The 24396-nt window shown below is 40.4% G+C and overlaps 1 protein-coding gene across 1 annotated transcript in view; it reads left to right on the forward strand.

Annotated features, from left to right (window-relative positions):
- Positions 1 to 24396, forward strand: part of STK32B (serine/threonine kinase 32B) — a 339672-nt gene that overhangs the window by 180927 nt on the left and 134349 nt on the right. Inside the window, exon 5 of the mRNA XM_077477798.1 lies at positions 20274 to 20311. Coding sequence (XP_077333924.1) covers positions 20274 to 20311 — 38 coding nt within the window. The remainder of the gene's footprint in view (positions 1 to 20273; positions 20312 to 24396) is intronic.

The following is a 24396-nucleotide window of genomic DNA, read 5'->3' on the forward strand; positions in this document are numbered from 1 at the left end:
ATCTGCAATGTATGCAGCTAAAACACACTTTTATTCGAAAAGACTTTGCAACATATAGTAGGTGCTTTTCCAACGAGTGGCTACATCTTGCTGCAGTAATTTCAGTGGCATGCCAAACTGTATCTGCAAAGCTTGTAATCTGGAATAAGTAAGCGGAGGATGCTTAAAGCGGAGGTCCACCCTAAAGTGGACCTTCCGCTCATCGGAACCCTCCCCCCCTCCGGTGCCACAATTGGCACCTTTCAGGGGGGAGGGGGGTGCAGTTACCTGGATAATCCAGGTAACTGCACCCACTTCCGGGATAGCTCTCTGCGGAAAGGGGCGTAACTTACGCCCCTTTCCGCAAGTGCCCGCCCCTTCCCGCAAGTGCCCCGCTGCCTGCTGGGAAACACACAGATCCCAGAGGCAGCGGGGAGCGTCCTTATTGCGCAGCGCGATTCGCGCATGCGCAGTAGGGAACCGGGAAATGAAGCCGAAAGGCTCCATTTCCTGATTCCCATACCCAAGATGGCGGCGGCAGGACCCGACAGGCGACCTAGAGATCGGCTTCGGGTGCCGACATCGCGGGCGCGCTGGACAGGTAAGTGTCACTATTAAAAGCTTAAAAGTCAGCAGCTGCAGTATTTGTAGCTGCTGGCTTTTAAAAAAAAAAAAAACGCGGAGTCCCGGTGGACTCCCGCTTTAAAGTGACCCACAATTTTTCTTCCTTTTGATACGATATCAGATATGGTGCGCTGACTCAGCAATCCCTCATTTACAGCCAATTGCAGCATGTGTGCCATACACGGTATGGCTTTAAGTTCACTGTTCTTGCTATGTGTCTGCGCATTATCTCAGACAATGAAATGCATTTTAGACTTCTCAATGTGCCAAGTGTAAAGCATAGTTTTTAAAGCGTCAGATATTGCTGCTGCAGTATGTGATCTATCCACTGCGCTGTCAGGCTAAGCATGCTCGTTGGACTGACGTCTGAACTACAAACGTCGGTAGTAAAACTAATTGCTATGATGTCGGTAGTCATGAGCTCATGAACGTGTTTTCTAACACTGCAAAACAATTCAGGTAGACAGGTATCTACAAAGTAGCGTCTGCTTGGTATTGTGTAACGCGGCTCAATATGTTGCATAAGCCTATGGAATCCAATGTCCTCCACAACAGAGAATGGCTGCTCGTCTAATGCAATAAATTCCATAATTTTATCTGTAATGCTACGAGGTTTGGGACTGTCACTTTTACATTTGTTAACCGTTTCATAGACTGTGGCCATAGATGGTGTTGAGCCTGGCCGTGAAGCATTTTTGGAAGCGGTACTGTTTTCTTATATTCTGTATCCTGAACTGGATGTCGTGTTTTCAGGTGGTGTATCAAACCTGTTGTTGAAAAATGCCTTGGCACTGTACCCCCTCTTGAAACTTCTGCTGAGCAAAGACCGCAGATTGCAAATTTGGGGTCTTCATCAGAAACTTTAAATTATTTCCACACTGCAGACATGGTCCACCTTTGCTGGTAGCTTAGAAGAATAGCATAGAATGATCTATAGTGGGAGTGAAATCTGAGGGGGAGGGAAAAAAAGGACTAAAATCAATCTAAAAAACGAAAACCCAGGCAGCAATAAAATAAAAAAATAAAACGATACCTAACCACCCTGAGTTTGATTTGATTGCATGCTATTTGTGAGATATAATATTCAGTAAGTAGTATATTGCTTCATAGTGCAATTGCATATTGCCATGTTTAAAAAATCATGCGCTTGTCAGTGTAGTATTAGTATAACATACGAACAACTGATTGCTATCTAAATTAATTGACAGCGCTATATAAGTAGTAAAAAAGTAGTACCTAAATAAAATATAATTATTACTTGGCCTGTTAGTTTAGTAGTAGAAGAGCTAGTAGAAGTAGAACTAATACTACAAGTACATATACAGCTGAATATCTCTATTTCAATAGCAAAGTTTGTATTATATATTATTAAATAGTACTATATGGATTGTTTGTCACTGTCAGTAGTTAAAGAGAAATCTCACCGGTGAATCGTAGTAACAACTGCGTCTCAAGTCTCGCCTCAACCACGAGGAACGTCCGCGGGGGACAGTGCTCCCAACTCCAGCGACAGCGAACTCCAGCAACAATTAACTCCAGCATCTCCACCGCGGGGAACGTGCTCACGAGTCCAGCATCTTAACCACGAGGAACGTGCGTGATGTCACACATTGTTGGGGGGAGGGGTCTCTTGTTGTTGGGGGATCTATTGTTGCTGGCAGGTCTATTGTTCATGGCTGTTATCACCAAATTACATATATATTACAACAAATTGCATACAAATTACTTATATTTATCATTACAAAATAATACTTATGTGTTCTCTAAAAGGGGCAGTGCTGGGAGGTGGATTGGGGTGGAAGTTCAGAAGTGAGTGGGGGACAGAGACAAGGGGTGACTAAAAATGGGGAATACCTGCACCTATTCTCTGAGTAAAAATACCCTGGATAAACATGTAACAGAAATCAGCTTATTGTAAGCAATCGATATTTCATTTCAAATAATGTAGTTATAGGGGGGTTAACTTTTTGCTCATTACGGAATAGAGCCTCTGCTTCTTGTTTGCAGTACTACAAAAATCTGTGCTTTGCAGCTTTTTTAATAGTGTAAATTAGTTAAAGAGGACCAGTACTGTGGAAGCTGTACCCCAAAAAAGCAGGTAGAAATCAAAGCACTAGTCACCATTATTGCTCCTTGGTTGCCTGGAGCTGATCTTTTTCCATTACTGATTTATGGTGCCTTTTTCTGCACGCTTGTCTCTGTGTGACAATCTCAGTAGAGGTGCAGAGATTTGCTTTCTTACAGTTGCAAAAAGAAGTATGTGAACCCTTTTGGAATGACATGGATTTCTGCACAAATTGGTCATAAAATGTGATCTGATCTTCATCTAAGTCACAACAATAGACAATCACAGTCTGCTTAAACTAATAACACACAAAGAATTTAATATTACCATGTTTTTACAGAACACACCATGTAAACATTCACAGTTCAGGTGACAAAAGTATGTGAACCCCTAGACTAATGAGATCTCCAAGAGCTAATTGGAGTGAGGTGTGAGCCAACTGGGGTCCAATCAATGAGATGAGATTGCAGGTGTTGGTAACATCTGCCCTGCCCTATAAAAAACACACACCAGTTCTGGGTTTGCTTTTCACAAGAAGCATTGCCTGATGTGAATGATGCCTTGTACAAAAGAGCTCTCAGAAGACCTACGATTAAAAATTGTTGACTTGCATAAAGCTGGAAAGGGTTGTAAAAGTATCTCCAAAAGCCTTGCTGTTCATTGGTCTACAGTAAAACAAATTGTCTATAAATGGAGAAAGTTCAGCACTGCTGCTACTCTCCCTAGGAGTGGGCTTCCTGTAAAGATGACTGCAAGAGCACAGCGCAGACTGCTCAATGAGGTGAAGAAGAACCCTAGAGTGTCAGCTAAAGCCTTACAAAAGTCTCTGGCATATGCTAACATCCCTGTTAGCAAATCTATGATACGTAAAACACTAAACAAGCATGGATTTCATGGGAGGATACCACAGAGGAAGCCACTGCTGTAAAAAAAAAAACATTGCTGCACGTTTACAGTTTGCTCAAGAGCACCTGGATGTTCCATAGCAGTACTGGCAAAATAGTTTGTGGACAGATGAAACCAAAGTTGAGTTGTTTGGAAGAAACACACAACACTATGTGTGGAGAAAAAGAGGCATAGCACACCAACATCAAAACCTCATCCCAACTGTGAAGTATGGTGGTGGAGGTATCATGGTTTGGGGCTGCTTTGCTGCATCAGGGCCTGGACGGATTTCTATCATCGAAGGAAAAATTAATTCCCGAGTTTATGAAGACATTTTGCAGGAGAACTTAAGGCCATCTGTCCACCAGCTGAAGCTCAACAGAAGATGGGTGTTGCAACAGGACAACGACCCAAAGCATAGAAGTAAATCAACAACAGAATGGCTTAAACAGAAGAAAATACGCCTTCTGGAGTGGCCCAGTCAGAGTCCTTACCTCAACCCGATTGAGATGCTGTGGCATGACCTCAAGAAAGCGATTCACACAAGACATCCCAAGATTATTGCTGAATTGAAACAGTTCTGTAGAGAGGAATGGTCATGAATTACTCCTGGCTGTTGTGCACGTCTGATCTGCAACTACAGGACATGTTTGGTTGAAGTTATTGTTGCCAAAGGAGGTTCAACCAGTTATTGAATCCAAGGATTCACATACTTTTTCCACCTGCACTGTGAATGTTTACATGGTGTGTTCAATAAAAACATGGTAACATTTAATTAGTTGTGTGTTATTAGTTCAAGCAGACTGTGATTGTCTATTGTTGTGACTTAGATGAAGATCAGATCACATTTTATGACCAATTTGTGCAGAAATCCATATCATTCCAAAAGGGTTCACATACTTTCTTTTTGCAACTGTATATTACAGTTCCTCTTCTAATGACTGGTGATATGTTGGGGTAAGGATCAAAAATTTGTAGGAGAGGTGGAGGAATCATGGCAACAGGAAAACATTGTCACATGCCTGGGGAACATCGTTGGATGAGAGGTTGCAATAATTGTAATGACTGATGATAATCTACATCACTGGAAATTAGGGTTGCCCCAATATTGATACTAGTCCTGAGCATTTGTGCGAGTACTTGTACTCGCACAAATGCTCCCGATGCCTGATCCGATACCTGCAACCAGAAGTCAGTGGGCGGAGCAGAGATTGGCCTGGCAGCAGTAAAACTACAGGTAAATTGGCAGGGGGGTAGGGCTGCCGCATATTCTGTCCAAAACGGTGACCGGAGCCATCACTTTTGGTAAAGGAAGTGTCTTTCCGTGTTTCTGTCAGAGGGTAAAAATCATGACACCCATCTTAGTACACCATGCACTCAGCTGCAGTAAGCCATCAGCAGACATCTTGTTACCCCCAGCCCATATGGTTCGGGCTGGGTGTAACAAGATATCTGCTGCTGGTTTACTGCAGCTGAGTGCAAGGTGTGCCAAGATGGGCGTCACAACATAATTACTAGATGATATAGCAATAGGAAAGACACATACAAGAGAGGTACAGCAGCTGCACACCCCAAAAACAATTTGTGTAACATGGGAAAGTTCCCCCAGGGGGCTTTAAAAAAGCAATGCAAGCAATACAGAAATGGATTATATAAAAATATTTTATTGGAAACATGTAGGGTCAATAGCATGTTGCCGTATCAAACAGTATAATCTGGTAAGGGGATAACAAAAACATTTCACATTTACAGAAAGCAAACACAAAGTTAGAGCATCACATATCATTGGTCTGTTGTGATGATGCCCCGATGCATTTCGACCCATATGGTCTTCTTCAGGAAGTTCCTAAAACCACAGTTAGGTTTTAGGGTCAATTATACCAAATTATGGTTTCAGTACCAGTCTAGCTGGATTGCACTGTGTTCTGCTTGGCCACAGGTGGCACTGTCATCACTAGCAAGTGTGAGAACACAGTTAAGTTAGGCGCATTGAGTGCCATACTTTCTGGGAACCAGCCCATTGGGAGTGTCCTCTTGCTGTGCATTCTGGGAGAGGGTACTTAAGGTACTGACATCACGTGCTTCTGGGTTCCGGTCCAGAAGATCTTTCTGTCTGTTTGGTCCTGGTCCTCCTGAACAGCCCCCATGGCTCTCATGGCCTGGGGTGCGGATCTATCCAATTCTGAGTCTCGGGGCTGGCTAGCCCGAGGCAAAGTAACTGGAGGGAGGATTCAAAGGTTGTCCATTGCCGTCTCATCTGTGGAGAGGCCCAGGACCTGGAGAAGCAACCAGGGGAGGACTCTTCAGGAGAAGGCCACGCTGAAGGCTGGCTTTTCAGAAAGAGCCTGGAGGCTCAGTTGAAAGACACCAAGCAAATCTACACTCATACGGTATCGCCGGACCGACTGCGAGATACTGGTACCATATGATGGCTCTCTAAATTTATCTACATCCTTCAGTTACAATCAAGTCTGTGGCAGAGACTTTATTCAAAAGTGTTCTACAATCAAGTCTGTGGCAGAGACTTTGTTCAAGTGTTCTATATGCAAGTCTGTGGCAGAGACTTTGTTCAAGTGTTCTATATGCAAGTCTGTGGCAGAGGCTTTGCTTTATTCAAACACTCTATCGGTTGCTAGGCTGTGTGAGAGGAGGTCTATCCGGTAGCTGTGAGAATCCAGTTGTGAATGGCAATTCTCTGGATTTCTATAGTGAGAGACTTCCTATTTTGTACAGTTCCAAGAGTACCTGAATTTCCTACCCAACCCTCTACCATTCATTAAGAGACTGTTCTGCTTACTTGTTGCTAAATAAATATCCTAAAATTGGATCCAGTGTCAGTCTCTGCAGTTCTTTGGGCCATCTACCTCGGGAAACCCCTAGACGCACACGAGGTCAAGAAGGTAACGGTAAGCCCAACAAAACCAGCCGCTCCTTCAGGGGTAAGTGCTATACCTGCATTGCTGTTTTATGGGTATTCTCCTGAAATTGAAAGCAGGGGCTTATCCAGGCAAAGCACCTTCTCCCTATGTTATCCATCCTCTCTTACCCGAGGAAAATGAGTGCTAAGTAGATTAGTACCCCTTATTACTTCTGTGTAAGAAAAAACATGATGATCCACCACCCTACAATCTTTCCACGGCACCTAATGATGTTTACATGCCCCCATGGCATTTGGTTGCCTGCCAATGTTGCCCCATCATTACTCATGTTGCAAGGGACAGATCCCCAGCTAGCTGCTGTTTGTTCCTGGCCAGGGATCCTGGATGACACTATTGACCAAATATGATCATGACTATATCTAGTCAATGACATCACCCAGGATCCTCAGCCAGGGACAAACAGAAGCCAGCTGAGGATTTGTCATTTAGCAGCAGTATTGCTATAAAGGTTAAATGACAAATACTCGGCCAAACTTTGGTTCACTCATTTCTAATTTGAGCAATAAAGTTGCTAGTTTTTGAGCTACTGGGTATTTTGTTATACTGGAATTTAGATGGCAAGTCTTTGTGAGGTGACACATATGTTATAATTTTTATAATGTCAGAATGGGTAAGGATACTGTTAAAGCTGTTCAAATATTTTGGTTATGTTTAAAAATTCTAAATGAAAATCCATATTTCTTAGCTCTTGAAGTTGTCCTTGCTACCAGTATAATTACGACTCATTTGTACTGATAAAAATTATCTCCAAGTACAGGCCTATTTCTCGTTGTTTTCATTAGAAATGAGAGCCTCTTGTCTCCAAGAGTACGTGATCTCTGTAGTAAAACACAAATTATCAAGTGCTGCAGACTTAAAACCTGGTTCATTTGCATTACTAATTGAATGCTGTTTCCTCTGGCAATCTTGAGTGTATCTATTTAAAAGAGGTGAATGTATCAGCCTATTAAGTATATGAATGTGAAATGTATCCACCATTTAAGATCAACTCTGTTCAAATAAAATTAAAACAATCCCTTACAGTGGGGCCTTCCCTAGGCCTGGAAACCAGAAACAAGACATGTAAAAAAAAAAAAAAGTTTAAAACAAGTAAATATGATATAGTTTCCTATCTATTTACTAATGCTAGTAGCATATAGAATAAAAATAGTTCATGTTAATTCAGAGAGTGAAGAATTAAGCTGTTGAAAATGTGCCCACAAAAAGGGAGGCAGAGGCAAAACTTAATTTAAATTTGGGTTCTGAATTTGAACCTCGTTAAAGTTAATGAGAGCCAAATCTTAAAACAAAACAAACAAAAAAACAGTAATGTCTACTTTATAGGCAAAAGGCATGGTATTGCCCTAGGGAACATGCACCAAACCAAAAATGTCAAAAAATCTGTTTGGCTGGGAGAAAATATTAAAAAAATGCTGAAAATGAAACAGAAATTCTAAATTCTATAAATAACAAACCTGGGGAAATCCTTCACCTGCCTGTGAAGTGGTAGATCTGTACAATGTATTTAACCCACTGCAGCAAAACTGACATTGACAAAGAGAGCAAAAATCTATTTCAGTGGCCAGAAAATGTCAGCTGCCGGACAATTTGTTCTGTTTGTAAACAAAGCAGTATCTGTATGAATGTTAATGGAGAAATCAATGCAAATAAATAAAAACAAGTGTAAGACCCCTGCAAAATTAATACCAGATCCTTATCAGAGCATGCAGCCTGGTGGCAGGCCAGGAAGGGTGAGGAGGAAGCAAGCATGCAAGGATCAGTGCTCCACAAACCCTATCAGGCCACATGAATGGCAAAGCATCTTATCCCTAAAGCTTCCATTTAGCTATGTGGCCATATTTGGTTAGATGAGCACCTGACCAGGCAGGGTTTGGTCAAACCTGTGTTGGGCTAAACATTGTGCTCATTCCTAGTCCTTAGTATTGTCTGCAGTCTCCCTCCTGTGGTGTTTCCCCATTACTGGCTTACCATGCCTTGTTCTTCACTGTGCCTCTGTGTGAAGACAGACATCTTGGTAGAGGCAGAACATTTCTTTCTCATGTCAGAGCCTTTAACAGTAAGCAGCACAGTAGTGGCATCACAAAATCTTATTACAGATCTCCCAAGACTAGAATTCAGAGGCAGCAGTGTCTAAATGACCCATACACACGGTCGGAATTTCTGACAGAAAAAGTCTGATCGGATTATGTTGTCGGAAAATCCGATCGTGTGTGGGCACTATTAGACTTTTTCCGTTGGAATTTCCAATGGAAAAAGTTTAAGAGCCGGATTTAAAATTTTCCGACAACAAAATCAGATCGGACTTTTTCCGATCGTGTGTAGAGAATTCCGACGCACAAAGTGCCACGCATGCTCAGAAAAAAATTGGAAGCTATTGGCTACTGGCCTCTACGTAGTCCCGTCATACGATGTTTACGTCACCTTTGTCCAACTTTGTCCAACCATGTGTATGCAACACAAGTTTCAGCCAAAATCCGTTGGAAAAAAAGTCTGCATGGGGCATTAGATCTCAAACTGCAGATGTTCTATATCCTCTATGAGGATATAGAACTGGAATACCTAGGCACCCTCACATACCAGGAAATGCCAGGAAATGCAGCCCTACTTTTTTTTTTTTAACTCTTTTTATTGACAAGATATAAATAAAAAAGACATTTTGGAAAAACAACCAATGTGCTCAACATGAGTGTATTGAAATAAAAAATTTGGTACACACACTACATATTAAGTCCAGGATTGCATATATAAAATACTAGTTGACAAGTCCTGTGAAATAACAGTGACAAATTACCTGTCCGATCAAGTGAAATTAAATTGGAAACATAATAATGCTATGCATAGTACACAAGTACGTTCACTCATTTACACATATATACTAAATACATGCTACAAACAACTCATATATTAGTAATAATGAGAGTGGATGAACACCGGGTGTCTCACACCTTGTCATATTTAGTAGGGCAACCCCAATGCTCAAAAATAAATTTTTCATATAGTAGTATCTGGTTCACCATCTGAATCCATTGACGGATAGTTGGAGGAGCAGATTGATTACACTTAAGTGTGATAGCCTTTCGGGCCAGAAACAATGTTTCCCATTATTCTAGTATATTTTGGCCATTTTTCATCTAATATACCCAGCAGGCATATATGTGGATTGCACGGCACAAGAACAGAACAAATTTTAGTCAGTACATCCATCACCTGTTTTCAATATCTATTGATAACAGGGAACAACCACATTACTTGACTAAAATCTGCATGTTGATAGGTGAATCTAGTGCAGGGGTCTCAAACTGGCGGCCCTCCAGCTGTTGTGAAACTACAAGTCCCATCATGCTTCTGCCTGTGGGAGTCATGCTTGTAACTGTCAGCCTAGCAATGCCCCATGGGACTTGTAGTTTTGCAACAGCTGGAGGGCCGCCAGTTTGAGACCCCTGATCTAGTGCATGCTGCCATTGGTGTGCGATTCATAGCATGTAGTCTTACCAGGGTTAAATATGACTGATGTAACATGTATAGTTGAATAAGTTTGTTATTGACAGCAGAAGTGACAGTTAAATGGGAAGTGCATGCTTCCTCCCAATCTTCATCTGACAAATCATGTGTAAGTAGTTTCCATTTAGTAGGAACGACCAAGCAATTTTTATTTATTGAGGTGGCTAAGAGGTGAGAGTAAACAGTAGAAATTAAGCATTTAGGACTTTATGACCATAGAACGCCTATCCTTAGACAATCAGAAAAACTAGTGCTAGTGACCCACAATTGGGTTTGCAAAACATGGCGAAGTTTTAGGGAGGGAGTGCATATTTTCTCTGTCGGTCAGTGAAGGAGGCTAATACATTTCTAGCATATATGTAATTTAAGGTGACAAGACCCCTGTTTTCCCAGAAGGAGTGGTCTGTAAACTTCAATACATGAACACGAGGGTAGGTCTGGATTAGTGTAATCAAACCCATCCACCTGTTTAGCCTAAAGAAAAAATTTTCACGTTGTCGCTTAGGTACAATAGAACATTTTAAATCTTTCCTATAACATACTTTTTATGGAAAAAGTTCAGTCCAAAACTAAAAATTAGATGTGAGAATTTAGTTGTGAGTAAAGGCTGATTTGCTGTAATTTTCTACCCATATCTGTCTTGGAATACAGAGTCAGGAATTTCCACTGGACATTTCTGTTGCACCTCTCTGTTTTGAGTCTCAGCTGGCCGTCTGCATTTGCTGTAGTGTAAGATGAATTCAACATCTAATAAAGATAGTGAGCCCCATCTTTTTTAATACAGTGGGTAGGTGAGCATAGGTACTGTTACGTAAAGGCTCACCTGGCCCAAGTCCCTGAGACTTATAATGATTACTACTCAACTGTAGTCATCTAAAACGGTGGGAATTTGTGCTCAGTCCTGGTCCCATATGGTTCTGACTAATCGTAGCATATCCATTAGGGGAAAGCTATTTTTATTTTCTAGTTAGGTGGACAGTCTTTTTTTCTTTTACAGTAGTTTTTATTGTTATTTTTATAGTAAGTATACAATACAAATACAAACTTTTGCAGAGGAATTCAATAACTCATTCAAATTGACGTATACTAACAAATAAATTTGCTGTCCACATCGAATATCATAGTCATGTACCTGAGTAAAATGGAGGAGGTTACCATCTTGCCCTTCCTACTACCTTAGTGTCAGGTAAAACCTTGTTTGGGACCAGGGGCAACCTCCTTTAGAATACATGTCTCTACATAAATGCAGCCCATTAGAACAGCACAAAAAACATATAGAGAAAACTAATCGCTAAATGCACATATGCTCCCCAATTTTTGGCATGGTGTCCCAATGAACTAGTCTGGGGATAGATGTACAGTTTGCTAAGAAAAGGAGAAGAGAAAAGAAAGAAATAAAGAGGGCAAACTGTTACAAGGGTAATGTGTGGGTTCTAGGTGTTTCCTGATGCCGCGTACACACGACCGGACTTTCTGGCAGAAAAGGCCCGACGGTCTTCCCGACGAACTTTCGACGGAGTTCCAACGGACTTCCGAACGAACGGACTTGCCCACACACAAACGGACTAAAGTCAGTTCGAAAGTCAGTTCGTTTTGAAAATGATGACGTACGACGGGACTAGAAAAGGAAGTTCAATAGCCAGTAGCCAATAGCTGCCCATGCGTTGTATTTGGTCCGTCGGACCAGCATACAGACGAACGGTTTTCACAATAGGAATTGAGTCCGTCGGACAGATTTGAAACATGTTCTATTTCTAGGTCCATCGGAATTTTTTAAAGAAAAATTAACGGATTATCCCACACGATCGGACTATCCGTCGGACCTATTCTGCCGGAAAGTCAGGTCATGTGTACGCGGCATGAGAAATATTTTATCCAGAGTTTCCATGTTTTCTCAAACTGGGGTAGCTTATTATTCAGGGTGGCTGAGAGTTTCCCATTAACTATTATCCAGGAGAGTTTGGTCTTAACCATTTAAAATGAAATAGTAGGAGACTTTCAAAATCTAGCTGTAGCAATGTGTGCAGCTACAGTATGAACACGATGGAGATCAACCTTTTTACTTGTCTCAGAGCCTCTAGAATTGGTTGGCCCAAAAGAGGTTGTTGGTGGGTCTTTTTAATATTTGTCAGTAGGTCAGTAAGTTTATAAAATTGTGCAAATGCATCCAAAATCTTTAAACTTTTGGGCAGACAGTCTTCCTTCTAATTATAATTAAACAAACTGCCTTGGTTGTGGTTAAGGGCAATTTGACAGCCACTGGATTCACAAAATAGTATTGTTTAACATCCTTTCATTCCTTCTAAATTCAGTATAATGTGTATAAGGTTTAATTAAAGCCTATAAACGCTTTATAGGTTCTGCAAGTTGAATTTCTGCACATTATGTAATTAATTATTCACTCTTTTTACCACATAAAGACAGTACAAGTAGGATACCTAAAAAAAAGGTTTTATCTGTCCATGCTTCAGTAAATAAGGTAATAGGTAATAGAAGAAGATGTTTGGATGCAGTTGTTTTTTTTTTGTTTTTTTTTAGTCTTGTGTTGTCATTATTTAGCTCAATGTTAGGTAAACTGGCTATGTTTTATTTGCTTAGGTTGCAAAGAAATGATAAGAAGTAGAGCAACCCCATGCAGGTCACCATTCACCTGCAATGTAGGGAGATACACTGTGGCGTCTTTTTCGTATAAAGATTGGGATGCTGATATGTTTAGGTAAAGTGTGGCAACAAGTAGGCTACCAGTGTGTGCCAGGGAGGTATCTTAGCAGCATGCGTGTGATTCCATTCACAGATTGTAAAGATGATTCAGATTGTGAAATAAAACTATCAACAAGCATCAATGTGAGACCTATCTTACATCAGAGCCTGGTTTTCCTCTAGGAGTAATGAATGCTCTATACCAGTGCACTGCCACTGGTTGAATATCTATTTAACTATCTATCTATCTATCTATCTATCTATCTATCTATCTATCTATCTATCTATCTATCTATCTATATAGAGAGAGAGAGAAAGAGTTATTTTTATGACATGTGGGGTGTTTGGTCTTGAGTAGTATTTTTGTGGCACGTCACTTAGTATTTTTTGATGGTACTGATTATGGGTGGTCCATACCTGCTTGGTGTTTGCCATGTGCTATGGCGGCCGTCTTGTGAATGTTTACTATATGCTTTGTTCCACATTTTCAGCAATTTGCCATTTTTATGTTGGAGCTATTTTTAAAAGCTTGATTTAAGCTAGAATTGTGTATATTTTTCTTTTCTGATGAACTATTGTGATTTGCTCCTTGTGTGATCTTTTTTGACCTCTACCCTGCATGTGTCGTTTAACCTTTGCATTGTGTGAGGTCACCACTAGGGGGTGTTAATCGGTGGGGCTTTGGGTTTATTAGTCTGTTCACTTCCACGTTGTAGTGTCTTGAGAAAGATGGACTGAGCGTCAACAAAACGATGCCAAAAAAAAAAACACTGCTGTTTTTGATCTTCCTCCTCTGCAAGACCCATGAGTGCCTCCAAATATATATATATATATATATATATGTATTGACTTTATCCGGAGGGACCTTAATAGAGCTATAACTAGACTTGTGTTTTTCCCAAAATATATCAACACCTATGTGTCTGTTGGTATTGATATCCTCCATTGTCAGAGCATCTAACTTCTGATTTGCTAAAAAGTTACAATATTGCAGTTTGCTCAGTGGGGAAGCAGAGAACAAGGAAATGCTTCCCGCTGCCTGCAGTAGACTGGTGACATCATCTTAGCCTATGCAAAGTCATTGGACTGGAACTCAAGGACTGCTTTTTAATTATAAAAGGTAGAAAATTATACCCTTGCTGTATAATATAAAGTTATTAAAAAATACACTCTAAACTATCTGCAAATGACCTGATACTGCCCTAATCAAATGCGTCATTGTGATGTTTAGGCAAGGATGGGGCCATTTATTAGTAGTTGGGGTGGAAAGAAACACTTCCAATATTGCTGAAAGTCTTGATTTAGCCTGACCAATCCTTCAGCCATGCATGCTATCCAAAATCCAAATTATTTGGAAGACAGTAGTGGGTTCTAGGATTTAGGAGATTAGGCAGATGTCCCTCATTTTTAGTTTGTCTTGCTGTTTTGAAATGCAGATGATGATCATTTCCAAAACTGGCTGGTTGCCATAAGATCAGGTATTGATTGTATGCCTTTGTGTACAAATTACATCTCCATACACATCCTTTGGTATCCGATCTCATTGAAGAATCAGATGGTGGCCAGGTTGGTTATTTCTTGCCAAATTTTATTTTTTTGTTCCACTTGAAATAAGCCTGTTGCAAGATGTCCTCTTATCCTCTCTTTGTGATTAAACATGCATAAACAGAAGATCCAAGAGTGTGTGTTACAATATCTGAAAGATCTTTCAGCAGCCAACTTATACATGTGAATCCAACTGTCACTCGATGCTGCAGCTAGTCTTAGTCGTTCATTTATTCTGTGTATATCTGGAAGAACAATTGCTTGCCTTGTCCTGGCATTACACCGCAAAGATTTAAAATCCTGTAAAATAGAAACGCTGAAATAGATCTGCCACCTATTTTAAGGTTTCCTTAAAATTAGGGCAATCTGTGTTTTAGATCTTGTTATATGACCCATGCATTCAGCAAATAGGGAGTGTGTTTCTTCAAATAAATGCACCACTGGGGTTATTTTGGGCTGGAAAGCCTATGATCATTTTTCTAATTGCTTTATGTAGACTCTCAGCTTGACAAAACTGCACTCCCACATCAGTCGTGTGTGCTAGCTAAAGTGTCCATTGTTACAATTGAGATGTATGAGACATTGCTATTTTCTAACTGTGGGAAGTCAAATAATCAGCTCCCCACACATATTAAGAGAACATTAGTTTACGTGTTAAATGATATTAATGTCAAACAAACACAATATGGTTCCTTCCCACAGATCTCCAGGGTTCTCATTTCCTCTAATTAGGTTGTATTAGGATATTACATATCCTCATTATTATTTATGAATAAAAATAGAAAAAATAGGATATCAAAATGGCTGTTTTCTTCTCACTGTAAGCTGGGTATCTAGTAAAAATAGGGCAAATAGGGAAGCTGAAAATGACAGTAGGGATGTTCCTGCAAAATGTCAGACAGGTGTAGATACATTGGGATTAGGGGTGCACATAGACTGTCTACTGAAAATGCATGTTACTTACCTTTTCTGCTGATAATCAGTGTGTACATGGTCTACCGCTTGTCACTGGATGAGATGGAACATGGACATTTCATGAGCCACATATGCAGCTCTCAGGCATCTGTTTAGGTTGCTCTCCACACAATAGGAATAGTGTAAAGTGTATCTTTAGCCAAAACATTTTTTTTTTTTAAAGATTTTTAATTTTTTAATTTTGCATAGAGTAGGTAATGGTTCAAACTGCTGTCAGATTTTATTTTATTTTTTTGTGCCATCTGTGTCTTATTGGGCAGTACCTTCCCTTTGTCTTACAACCCCAACAGAATCTGAGGGGAAAACTCTCTAAAGTGAGTGGAATTACCCTTTTAGACACCTTTCACTGAAACACGTGTCTCCAGTTTTAAGATTTCCCTTTTGTTTCTGTTCTGGAGACAATTTAAAATGTTGCATTTTCCCTAACTTTCACCCCAAATGACAATTTTTTTATGACAAATAGAAAAAATAAATCTTCCTATTGGAAACACAGGCTGCAGTAAAACGCTGACTAATGTTCTAATTCATGACTATGCTATCCAAAGCTATGATAAGATTTTCTTTATATATGGTTTAGCAACATGTATTTCTCAAGTTTGGACATTGCACGTTGTTTGCAAATTGAATAACAGGTGTCTTTTTATTGTTTTGTTTTCAATTTTGCACATTTCCATTTTTGTGACACTGAAAAAAAAATTCTAAAATAAAACAAAAACTATGAATGTTAATGATAAACAAAAATGTAATAAAAAATAAAAAATACAGTGAAACAATGTAATGAGTGACTGCATTTTGTGTACGTACAATGCAATTCCTGCCTGTTGTTTTGACAGCCGGTAATTGCCAGTAGCAACAGGGTGAGGGGGCTGCATGGGGAGAGGATCTGGCTCAAAGAGATACATCCTAAAAACTTTGCTACAATTTTGAGGACTGTTCAAAATCCTCAGGTGGTTGAGAACAGTGGGGGGCCATTTATCTTTGGCCACCATTTGCAGAGATGGCAAGCTAATGTGAAGGAGTGTCTACACAGAGCTTCCTTAGATGTATTAAGACTTGATTTACTAAAGAAGAAGGGACAAAGCTGAATCACACACAAGGCAACCTAGGCAGTAGGCTAAAGACCAGCTGGTATCCATAAGTTCCAGCTGCAGCATACAAGCTTTTGCATTAAACCAGGTGGTAGCACAACCTTGAAAACCTGTGCAATAAACAGTATCTTGATGAAGGGAAATGAGCCCATATGCAATTAATATATAACTATGCAGTTGGGTGACAGGATGATTCTAGGGGCAGGTCTATGGGCAGACTCTCAGTGTCTCATGCAACACATTTTCACAGTATTTTTTTGCCATCTATTAGATAGATCAGTGTCCAAACATTTTGAAGTCAAATTTGAGAAATATCCACTATGTTCATATATACATTTTTTTCTTAACCTTTTAGATGTTTCTCAGGAGAAGGCCTCATAGCTGACCTAAGCATTTCTGAACAAATGTCAGAGTTAAGCCTCGTACACACGATCGGATTGTTGGCCAACAAAACCATGAATTTTTGTCCGAAGGGTGTTGGCCCAAACTTGTCTTGCATACACACGGCACACAATTGTTGGCCAACAATTACGAACATACTGACGTACTACATGGTTTTTCAGCTCTTTAGCATCACCCTTTAGGCTCCTTCTGCTAATTTTGTGTGTGTGGAAGTTTGGTGAGTGTTGATTCGCGTTTTTCATTTTGAGATTTTCATTTTGCGCCTTTCAGTTCTTTCTGAATGGCCATTCATCAACCAGACATGTTGCGGAATCGGCCGACCGCTTCTGGCTCGTCCTTGCTTTGTACTTTGGACTTTTGTCCGACAGACTTTTGTGCACACACTCGGAAAATCCGACAACACACATTTGTCCAAGGAAAATAGTGTATACGAGGCTTTAGTCTGCCCCAGTACAATTTTAAAGTGCTGGAATTCAGGTGCTATCCCAATTTGGATGCAGAAGTGGAAATACACTTCAAATAAGAGAGAAGGAAAAGAACAGAGTGCTAGAGGTCTAAACTGAAACTGGCTGAAGTGGCACAGAACTACAGTGTAAAGGAAATAAGAATATAATAGAAATAAATGGAGTGAGAAAAAAGAGAAAAGCGATGGGTAAAGAATGGGAAAAATAAATGGAAAAGGAGAAAATAAATAAAACAGCATGATGAAAGCAATCAAACAAATGCTGAAAATGTATTTGTTTACCTTTTATACTTAAAGTAATATATATGTTCCTACTCCATTCCCTCTCCATCATATACCAGTAGACACGTTTATACACTAATGCCACGTACACACGATCAGAATTTTGGTCGGAAAAAGCTCTGATGGTTTTCCCAAGGGATTTCGCTCAAGCTGTCTTGCATACACACGGTCACACCAAATTCCAACCATCAAGAACGCGGTGATGTACAACACATACAACGGGATTAGAAAAAGGAAGTTCAATAGCCAGTAGCCAAATAGCTTCCATCTTGTAGTTGAATCTGAGAATGCATGAGTTTTTGCACGTCGGAATTGCATACACACGATCGGAATTTCCGATAGAAACTTTTTCCGTCTGAAAAAATTGAGAACCTGCTCTCAATCTTTTGCTGGCGGAAATTCGGCCAGCAAAATTCCGATGGAGCATACACACGGTCGCATATTCCGACGAAAAGCTCTAATCAGTCTTTTGCTGGCCAAAATTCCGACCGTGTGTACACGGCATAAGGAGGGGCTTAGACAATAATCAAGATTGCCAACATTCCTTCAGTGTTACAAATGATTACATTTATGTTCCTCCAATGGGACCGTTAAGGAAACAAAGATAGAAAGATTTTTTTTTCCTTTTACTTATACATCATAAAACACATAATTTGAAAAAAATAGCATTTTGTGGCTGACAATGTGTACATCAAATTGTCAGTATATTAAATTACAGCAAACCCAATTTATAACCCGAACAGGACAAGTTCCTCAGTCTTAGCCCCTGTACACACGGTCAAACATTCTGCCAACCAAATCCGTTGGATTTTATCCAAAGGATTTTGTCCGACGGATTGTGTCCGAAACTGTTGCATACACACGGTCAGACCAAGTTGTTGGAAAATCCGATCATTCAGAACGTGATGACGTTATTTAGTCACGACGGGACTACGTTCAGGCTAGTAGCCAATAGCTTTGGTGTAGGAATTTGATCTGAGCATGCGTGGCACTTTGTCCGATCGGAATTCTCTACACATGATCGATGTATGTCCGATCGGGCCAGTTTGTCGGAAAATATTTCCAACAAGTTGGAAAATTTGGTCCGACGGATATTCCGACGGAATCAGTCCGATGCATACCACACACAGTCGGATTATCCGACAACACGGTCCGATAGGACACATTCCGAACGGATTCTCCGACCGTGTGTACAAGGGCTTAGTCCCAAATACGGCTTGACCCACCGCATTTCAATAACTTCATCTTCCTCAGGGCCGAGGGTATACTTATCTTTTGTTGTTTGATAAGGAATAATATGCTCTTATCGGTATTTGTATCAGTCTGCTTGATGACATTTCTGTGCTGTTTTGTATCATCAGTAGCATTATAATTTGGTAACAGATTTTACTTTTTTTATTATTCTTTTGTATTTTTATAACACTGTATTATTTCTTTCACTTTTAATGCTTATATTTTGGTTTTGGTTTTAATCTCTTTGCTGAATTGTCAACCCTTTCCCTCCCAGTGGGGGTCCAGTGCGTCCCTGTTTCAGGTGCGAATCAGGTCCGAAATTGTGGTTGAATTTGCACCTGAAAAAGACGCACAAGACCCTTTTCCAGTGCACTCCGTGGCTGCCCCGGAGCTGTGCGAACCAGCTCCACTGAGAGACGGTCACAGTCTTCTGTCATGCGAATTGGATGTCGGGAAACCTGCATCCAATTTGCACCAGTGTGAACCCAGCCTAAAGGAGAGATATGCAAAATTGTGCTTCTGAAATTGCTAGTCTCCTGGCTATCATGCTGATTTTCAGACGGAAAATGTGCGATCAGATCATGTTGTCGGAAAATCCGACCGTGTGTGGGCTCCATTGGACTTTTTCTGTCGGATTTTCCGACGCACAAAGTTTGAGAGTTTGAGAAATTTTCCAACAACAGAATCCGATCGCATAAATTCCGATCTTGTGTAGACAATTCCGATGGACAAAGTGCCACGCATGCTCAGAATAAACTGAGAGATGAAAGCTATTGGCTACTGGTCCGTTTATAGTTCCGACGTACGTGTTGTATGTTACCTCGTTCAGAACAATCAGATTTTCTGACAACTTTGTGTGACCGTGTGTATGCAACACAAGTTTCGGGCAAATTCCGTCAGAAAAAATCAGACGGATTTTGTTATCGGAATGTCCGACCGTGTGTACAGGGCATAACGCTTTCTGGGTCGCTGCCCTGGGACACAAACGTGTATAGCAAGTTCATCTTTAGTTCACTTGGTGAATGCTTGTTCAAGGTGATTGAATAGTAATGTATTGAAGCCATGCAGACAGGGCCATGCTGCACTTTGGGCCAGTTGGAATAGGTACCATAGATGGCATTTATGAAGCAACAGGAATGATGCTGGAGTACCCATACCGTACACTCCATCTTCAGTGCAACTCACATAGGTGTGTGCAGCCTATTGCATTGGGGTGTGCACGCCAAAGTTTAAACATGCATGCATTTCTCTGCAGCCTCAGCTGCACTGGACAGTGAATGAATAGGAAGTGCTCCGTGCTGAGTGTATTCCTGTTCATTCACATATCAATGCATAGTAAACACGGTTTACTACTGCATTTAGGACAATCTGCCTGACTGTCAAACAACTAGCATTTTCAGAAGATAAGCAATGGCATCTGCCACATTTCTCCAAGACCACCATGTTTCCTTTAATTATGCACAGTGTTTATGATTAAATGCACCCAGTCTATATACTTTGCACTGTTCGGATTGAATAATAGACATTATATAATGACTAGAAAACTGATTTTTATAGTACACTCAATATTTATGTCCTTTTTTTTTTTACAGAGATATTAAACCAGATAATATCTTGCTGGATGAACATGGTAAGTAGAAATAATTTTCTGAAATATATTTGTCCTGTCTAAAATGTAACCCATGCATTAGGGTTCTACAGTGCTCCCCTTTGCACTTACACTGTTTTTCCAGCTGATGAAGAATATTAAAATCTAATGTCTGCTTGTCTGATGCCCCACTAATGTCTATGGCCACCTACACATAAATCACATTGCCATGTACATCAGTCACTGCTTAGAGGAGCTTACAGTCAAATGTGTCTACAGTAGTCACAAGCGCACACACCAGGTCTATGAGCAATTTAATAAGAAGTCCATCTTCTGTTTTGCTGTTTTGAGTTTATTTTCATACCCGTTTTCCTTAAATATGAGGCTGTTAGTGCCTGGTAGTTGTTGAGTAATGTTAACATTATTTTTAGTAGCCCCTAAATATTAACTTTACTTTTAGTGCCCTCTTAAGTAATAACACAGCTGAGCAGAATGGGTGAGAATAAAAAAATATTTTTAGATTTCTTTTAAATCCCACTAGTATGATCTCTTTTCCACCAAAATTCATACATGATGCAGCTAAAAGGTATTTTCTGAAGTGCTCTGACTGTATTATAATAGTGCATTTCTTAACAGGTCCCTCGTCTGCTCTCTGCACTGTTTTTATACAGTCATGCTGGGTTAGAAGGTCCTTTTCCGGTTTTCCTAAAATGAAATACATTGTTTATGAGGCTGGAAAACAGCTACAGTTCTTTTTAGACTTGTGTGTTTATTATGTTTTGGATGCAAGAAGAAAGATTGGCTTTATATTTAGTTTAACAGCCTACATTGATATATACCAAATGTACAGATCACGCATTAAAGAAGCCGTCTAGACTTCTTTTATTTTATGTGGAGTACGCCATGGGGTAGTTTCATCTGATAGAATAGGATGGCTGCTCGCTTCACTCATCTACAAGCTGCCCCTGGATGCAATCCTGCTTTCCTGCTCTTGTGCCTCTCTATCACTTACCTCCACTACAGTCTCTGACAGCAAGGTATGGCCTGCCACCTCTCCTTGCAATAAAAGCCAATTTGGTGAATGCTGTTCTCCGCTGGCTGCTATCACACCATCATGGGTAACCAGTCCATGGTTACCCATACCAACAACACACTCCCCTCCAACTCCTCAGCTGGGTTAACCCTCCGTGACAGTCTTCCATCCTCACAATGCTCTCCATGTGTGCTTTACAGGCCCTGTTCTTCCGATACACCATGTACATTCATAAGAATATTAAGGGGAACCCTGAACCAAAACTAAAAATAAAAATGGCATGGGGGTCCCCCTCAAAATCGATACCAGATCCTTCAGGTCTGGTATGGGTTTTAAGGGAAACACCGTGACAATTTTTTTTAAAAAATGGTGTGGGGGTCCCCCCAAAAATCCATACCAGACTCTTATCCGAGCACGCAAACTGCATACTGCAGGAAACGAGCGGGGACAAGAGAGTGCCTCCCTCCTGAACCATACCAGGCCACATGCCCTCAACATGGGGAAGGTGCTTAGGGGTAGCCCCCCAAACAACCGTGTGCCCATGTTGACAGGGACAAGGGCCTCATCCCCACAACCCTTGCTCTGTGATTGTGGTGGTCTGCAGGCGGGGGGCTTATCGGAATCTGAAAGCCCCCTTTAACAACGGGACCCCCAGATCCTGGCCTCCCCCCCCCGTGTGAAATGGTAACGGGGTACAAATATACCCCTACCATTTCACAAAAAAAGTGTGAAAATGGTAAAAATGACATGACATGGCTTGGGACAAGTCCTTTATTAAAAAAATTAAAATGTCCTACGAAGTCTTCCCCAGACCTGATATAACGGAGTCAGCGTACAGGGGGGAAGGTATAGCCAGGCAGGATCAGCCAGGTATTATAGGTGATACAGGAGGCCAAATGACACAGCACAAGCACTGTGCTGTATAACAAGCTTTAAGGGAACAGGATCTGTTTTTTTATTTTTTTGGGGGGGTTAACAAACGCTTTCAACCCACAACCATACATTTTTATGTTTGTTTGTTATTTTAACTTACCTTAAAGTAATAAAAGGACCAAGAAAACATAAAAAAAAAATCAAAGAAAATCCCCAAAACATTAAAAAAGTTGCCCTAAAAGGGACTATTGGGTCTGTGCACTGTGAACACAAAGGGTGGAACACAATATGTATTCCACCACAATTTGATTCACAGTAATGTAGCACAATGCAGCACAATGAATACAAGGGGGTACACACTACATAGCACACCACACTGAAATTCACTGTAATGTAGCGCAGTGTTGCACAGTGAATACAGGGGGGTGCATACTACGTAGCTCACCACAGTGCAATGTACTGTAATGTAGCACAACACATACATAGCACTGTGTAGCAATTTACTATATAGGAGAAACTTTCTCTCCCAATATAGGCTCTTCTAAACATCTGAGCACCGTTCAAAGGTCAGAAAGTGCATTATTGTTATTTTATAATAGCAAATAGACCCATTAATTCACCATTTTCCCAAACTTTGAACAACTTGGGAGCTCAAAACTCATCCCTAATCTGTACCGGTCCATGTCTATTACTTTGTAAAGCATGAGAAAACAATATTTATCCTGCTTCTGGGGCTTCCAGACACCACTTAGCTATTGCACACAACCGTAACATTGATCTGAAGCTTGCTTTCACTTGCAGGGAAAGTATCAGTACACATTAGAACAGCAAGTAAGGATTCTTGCTGTCACTCCTGAAGCATGGTTTAAAAATTTTAAAAGGATTCTGACAGGTTCCCATGAGTAACAAGACATTTTCTTGCCCTGAGTTTCCCTTTAAATAAGCTCACCAATGTAGACTTCTACTTCCATGCTGATTAGTTGAAAACCTTTGACCTTGGTGCCAGCAAAAGCCACAGTCATTGGAGCAAATGTGTACAGTCAGTTCACAGTTCACAAATAGACCTGGGATATTTACATAGCCAGAGCCTCCCCCGCTGAGATTTCCAGCTTCAGCCTGGCACCCGCTTTACACATTTTCTCTCTTCTCACCTATGTACAGGAGAGCCGAGTAGCAGAACCTCATTAATTATACATATGTGTGAGGACAGGCTCTCTGACTTACCTTGACATTTACTTCAAGTGCATGTTCAGCCAGAAATAAAACTGCAACAATAGGATACGACTGGAAAAAATCCTTAAGGTTACATTCTGTCACAATAACATCACTTTCTATCCTGAAATAAACACCAGTCTTGTGTTCTGTGCAGGATTGAAGTTTAAATTGAAGAAAACCGGTGCAGCTATTAATTATAATATTTATATGGGTAAAAGGAAAAAAGGGAATTGGGACTTTGAATGAAGCAATTAAATAGTGGAGGTAAGTTACAATATAATGTATTTTATTTATAAATACTCTCAAAGCATTAAATCATAGTTCATATCGTATATATATATATACACACATATAGTGTGCACAAAAACTGAACATAGTAAACAAAATACACACATACAACACATGATCAGAGTAATAAATGTACAGATTGATACAAAAGGGCATGTATATGCCAATAGTACCATGCCCAATGCTGGTATGTACACCTACATGGTATATGTACATCTGTCAAAAAATATATAAAAACATCATCAAGTCTAGTGGTAATGAATAAATATCAGTTCGTATGAGATGTAACTGCAGCATCAAGTAAAGCTCTACGCGTTTCATGGGTGTTCCCAATCGTCAGGAGCAGATGCGGCGGACATTCCTATGGAATTTGTATTCTTGCCTGACCTTTGGCTGGCCACTCCTAGCTGCGGTTGTGGACAGGTTTGGTGAGTGTTGCTGGTCAACCATTTATATTTGTATAATTATTTTGAGTATTTTTTTACTTAGAATTCAGTTCTTTATATCCCTTTTTATATATATTCCATAGGAATGTCCGCCGCATCTGCTCCTGACGATTGGGAACACCCATGAAACGCGTAGAGCTTTACTTGATGCTGCAGTTACATCTCATACGAACTGATATTTATTCATTACCACTAGACTTGATGATGTTTTTATATATATTTTTTGACAGATGTACATATACCATGTAGGTGTACATACCAGCATTGGGCAT

The sequence above is a fragment of the Lithobates pipiens genome, unplaced genomic scaffold, assembly GCF_037356315.1.
Source record: "Lithobates pipiens isolate NorthernLeopardFrog02 unplaced genomic scaffold, aLitPip1_a1.2 Scaffold_13, whole genome shotgun sequence".
Taxonomy (NCBI): Eukaryota; Metazoa; Chordata; class Amphibia; order Anura; family Ranidae; genus Lithobates; species Lithobates pipiens.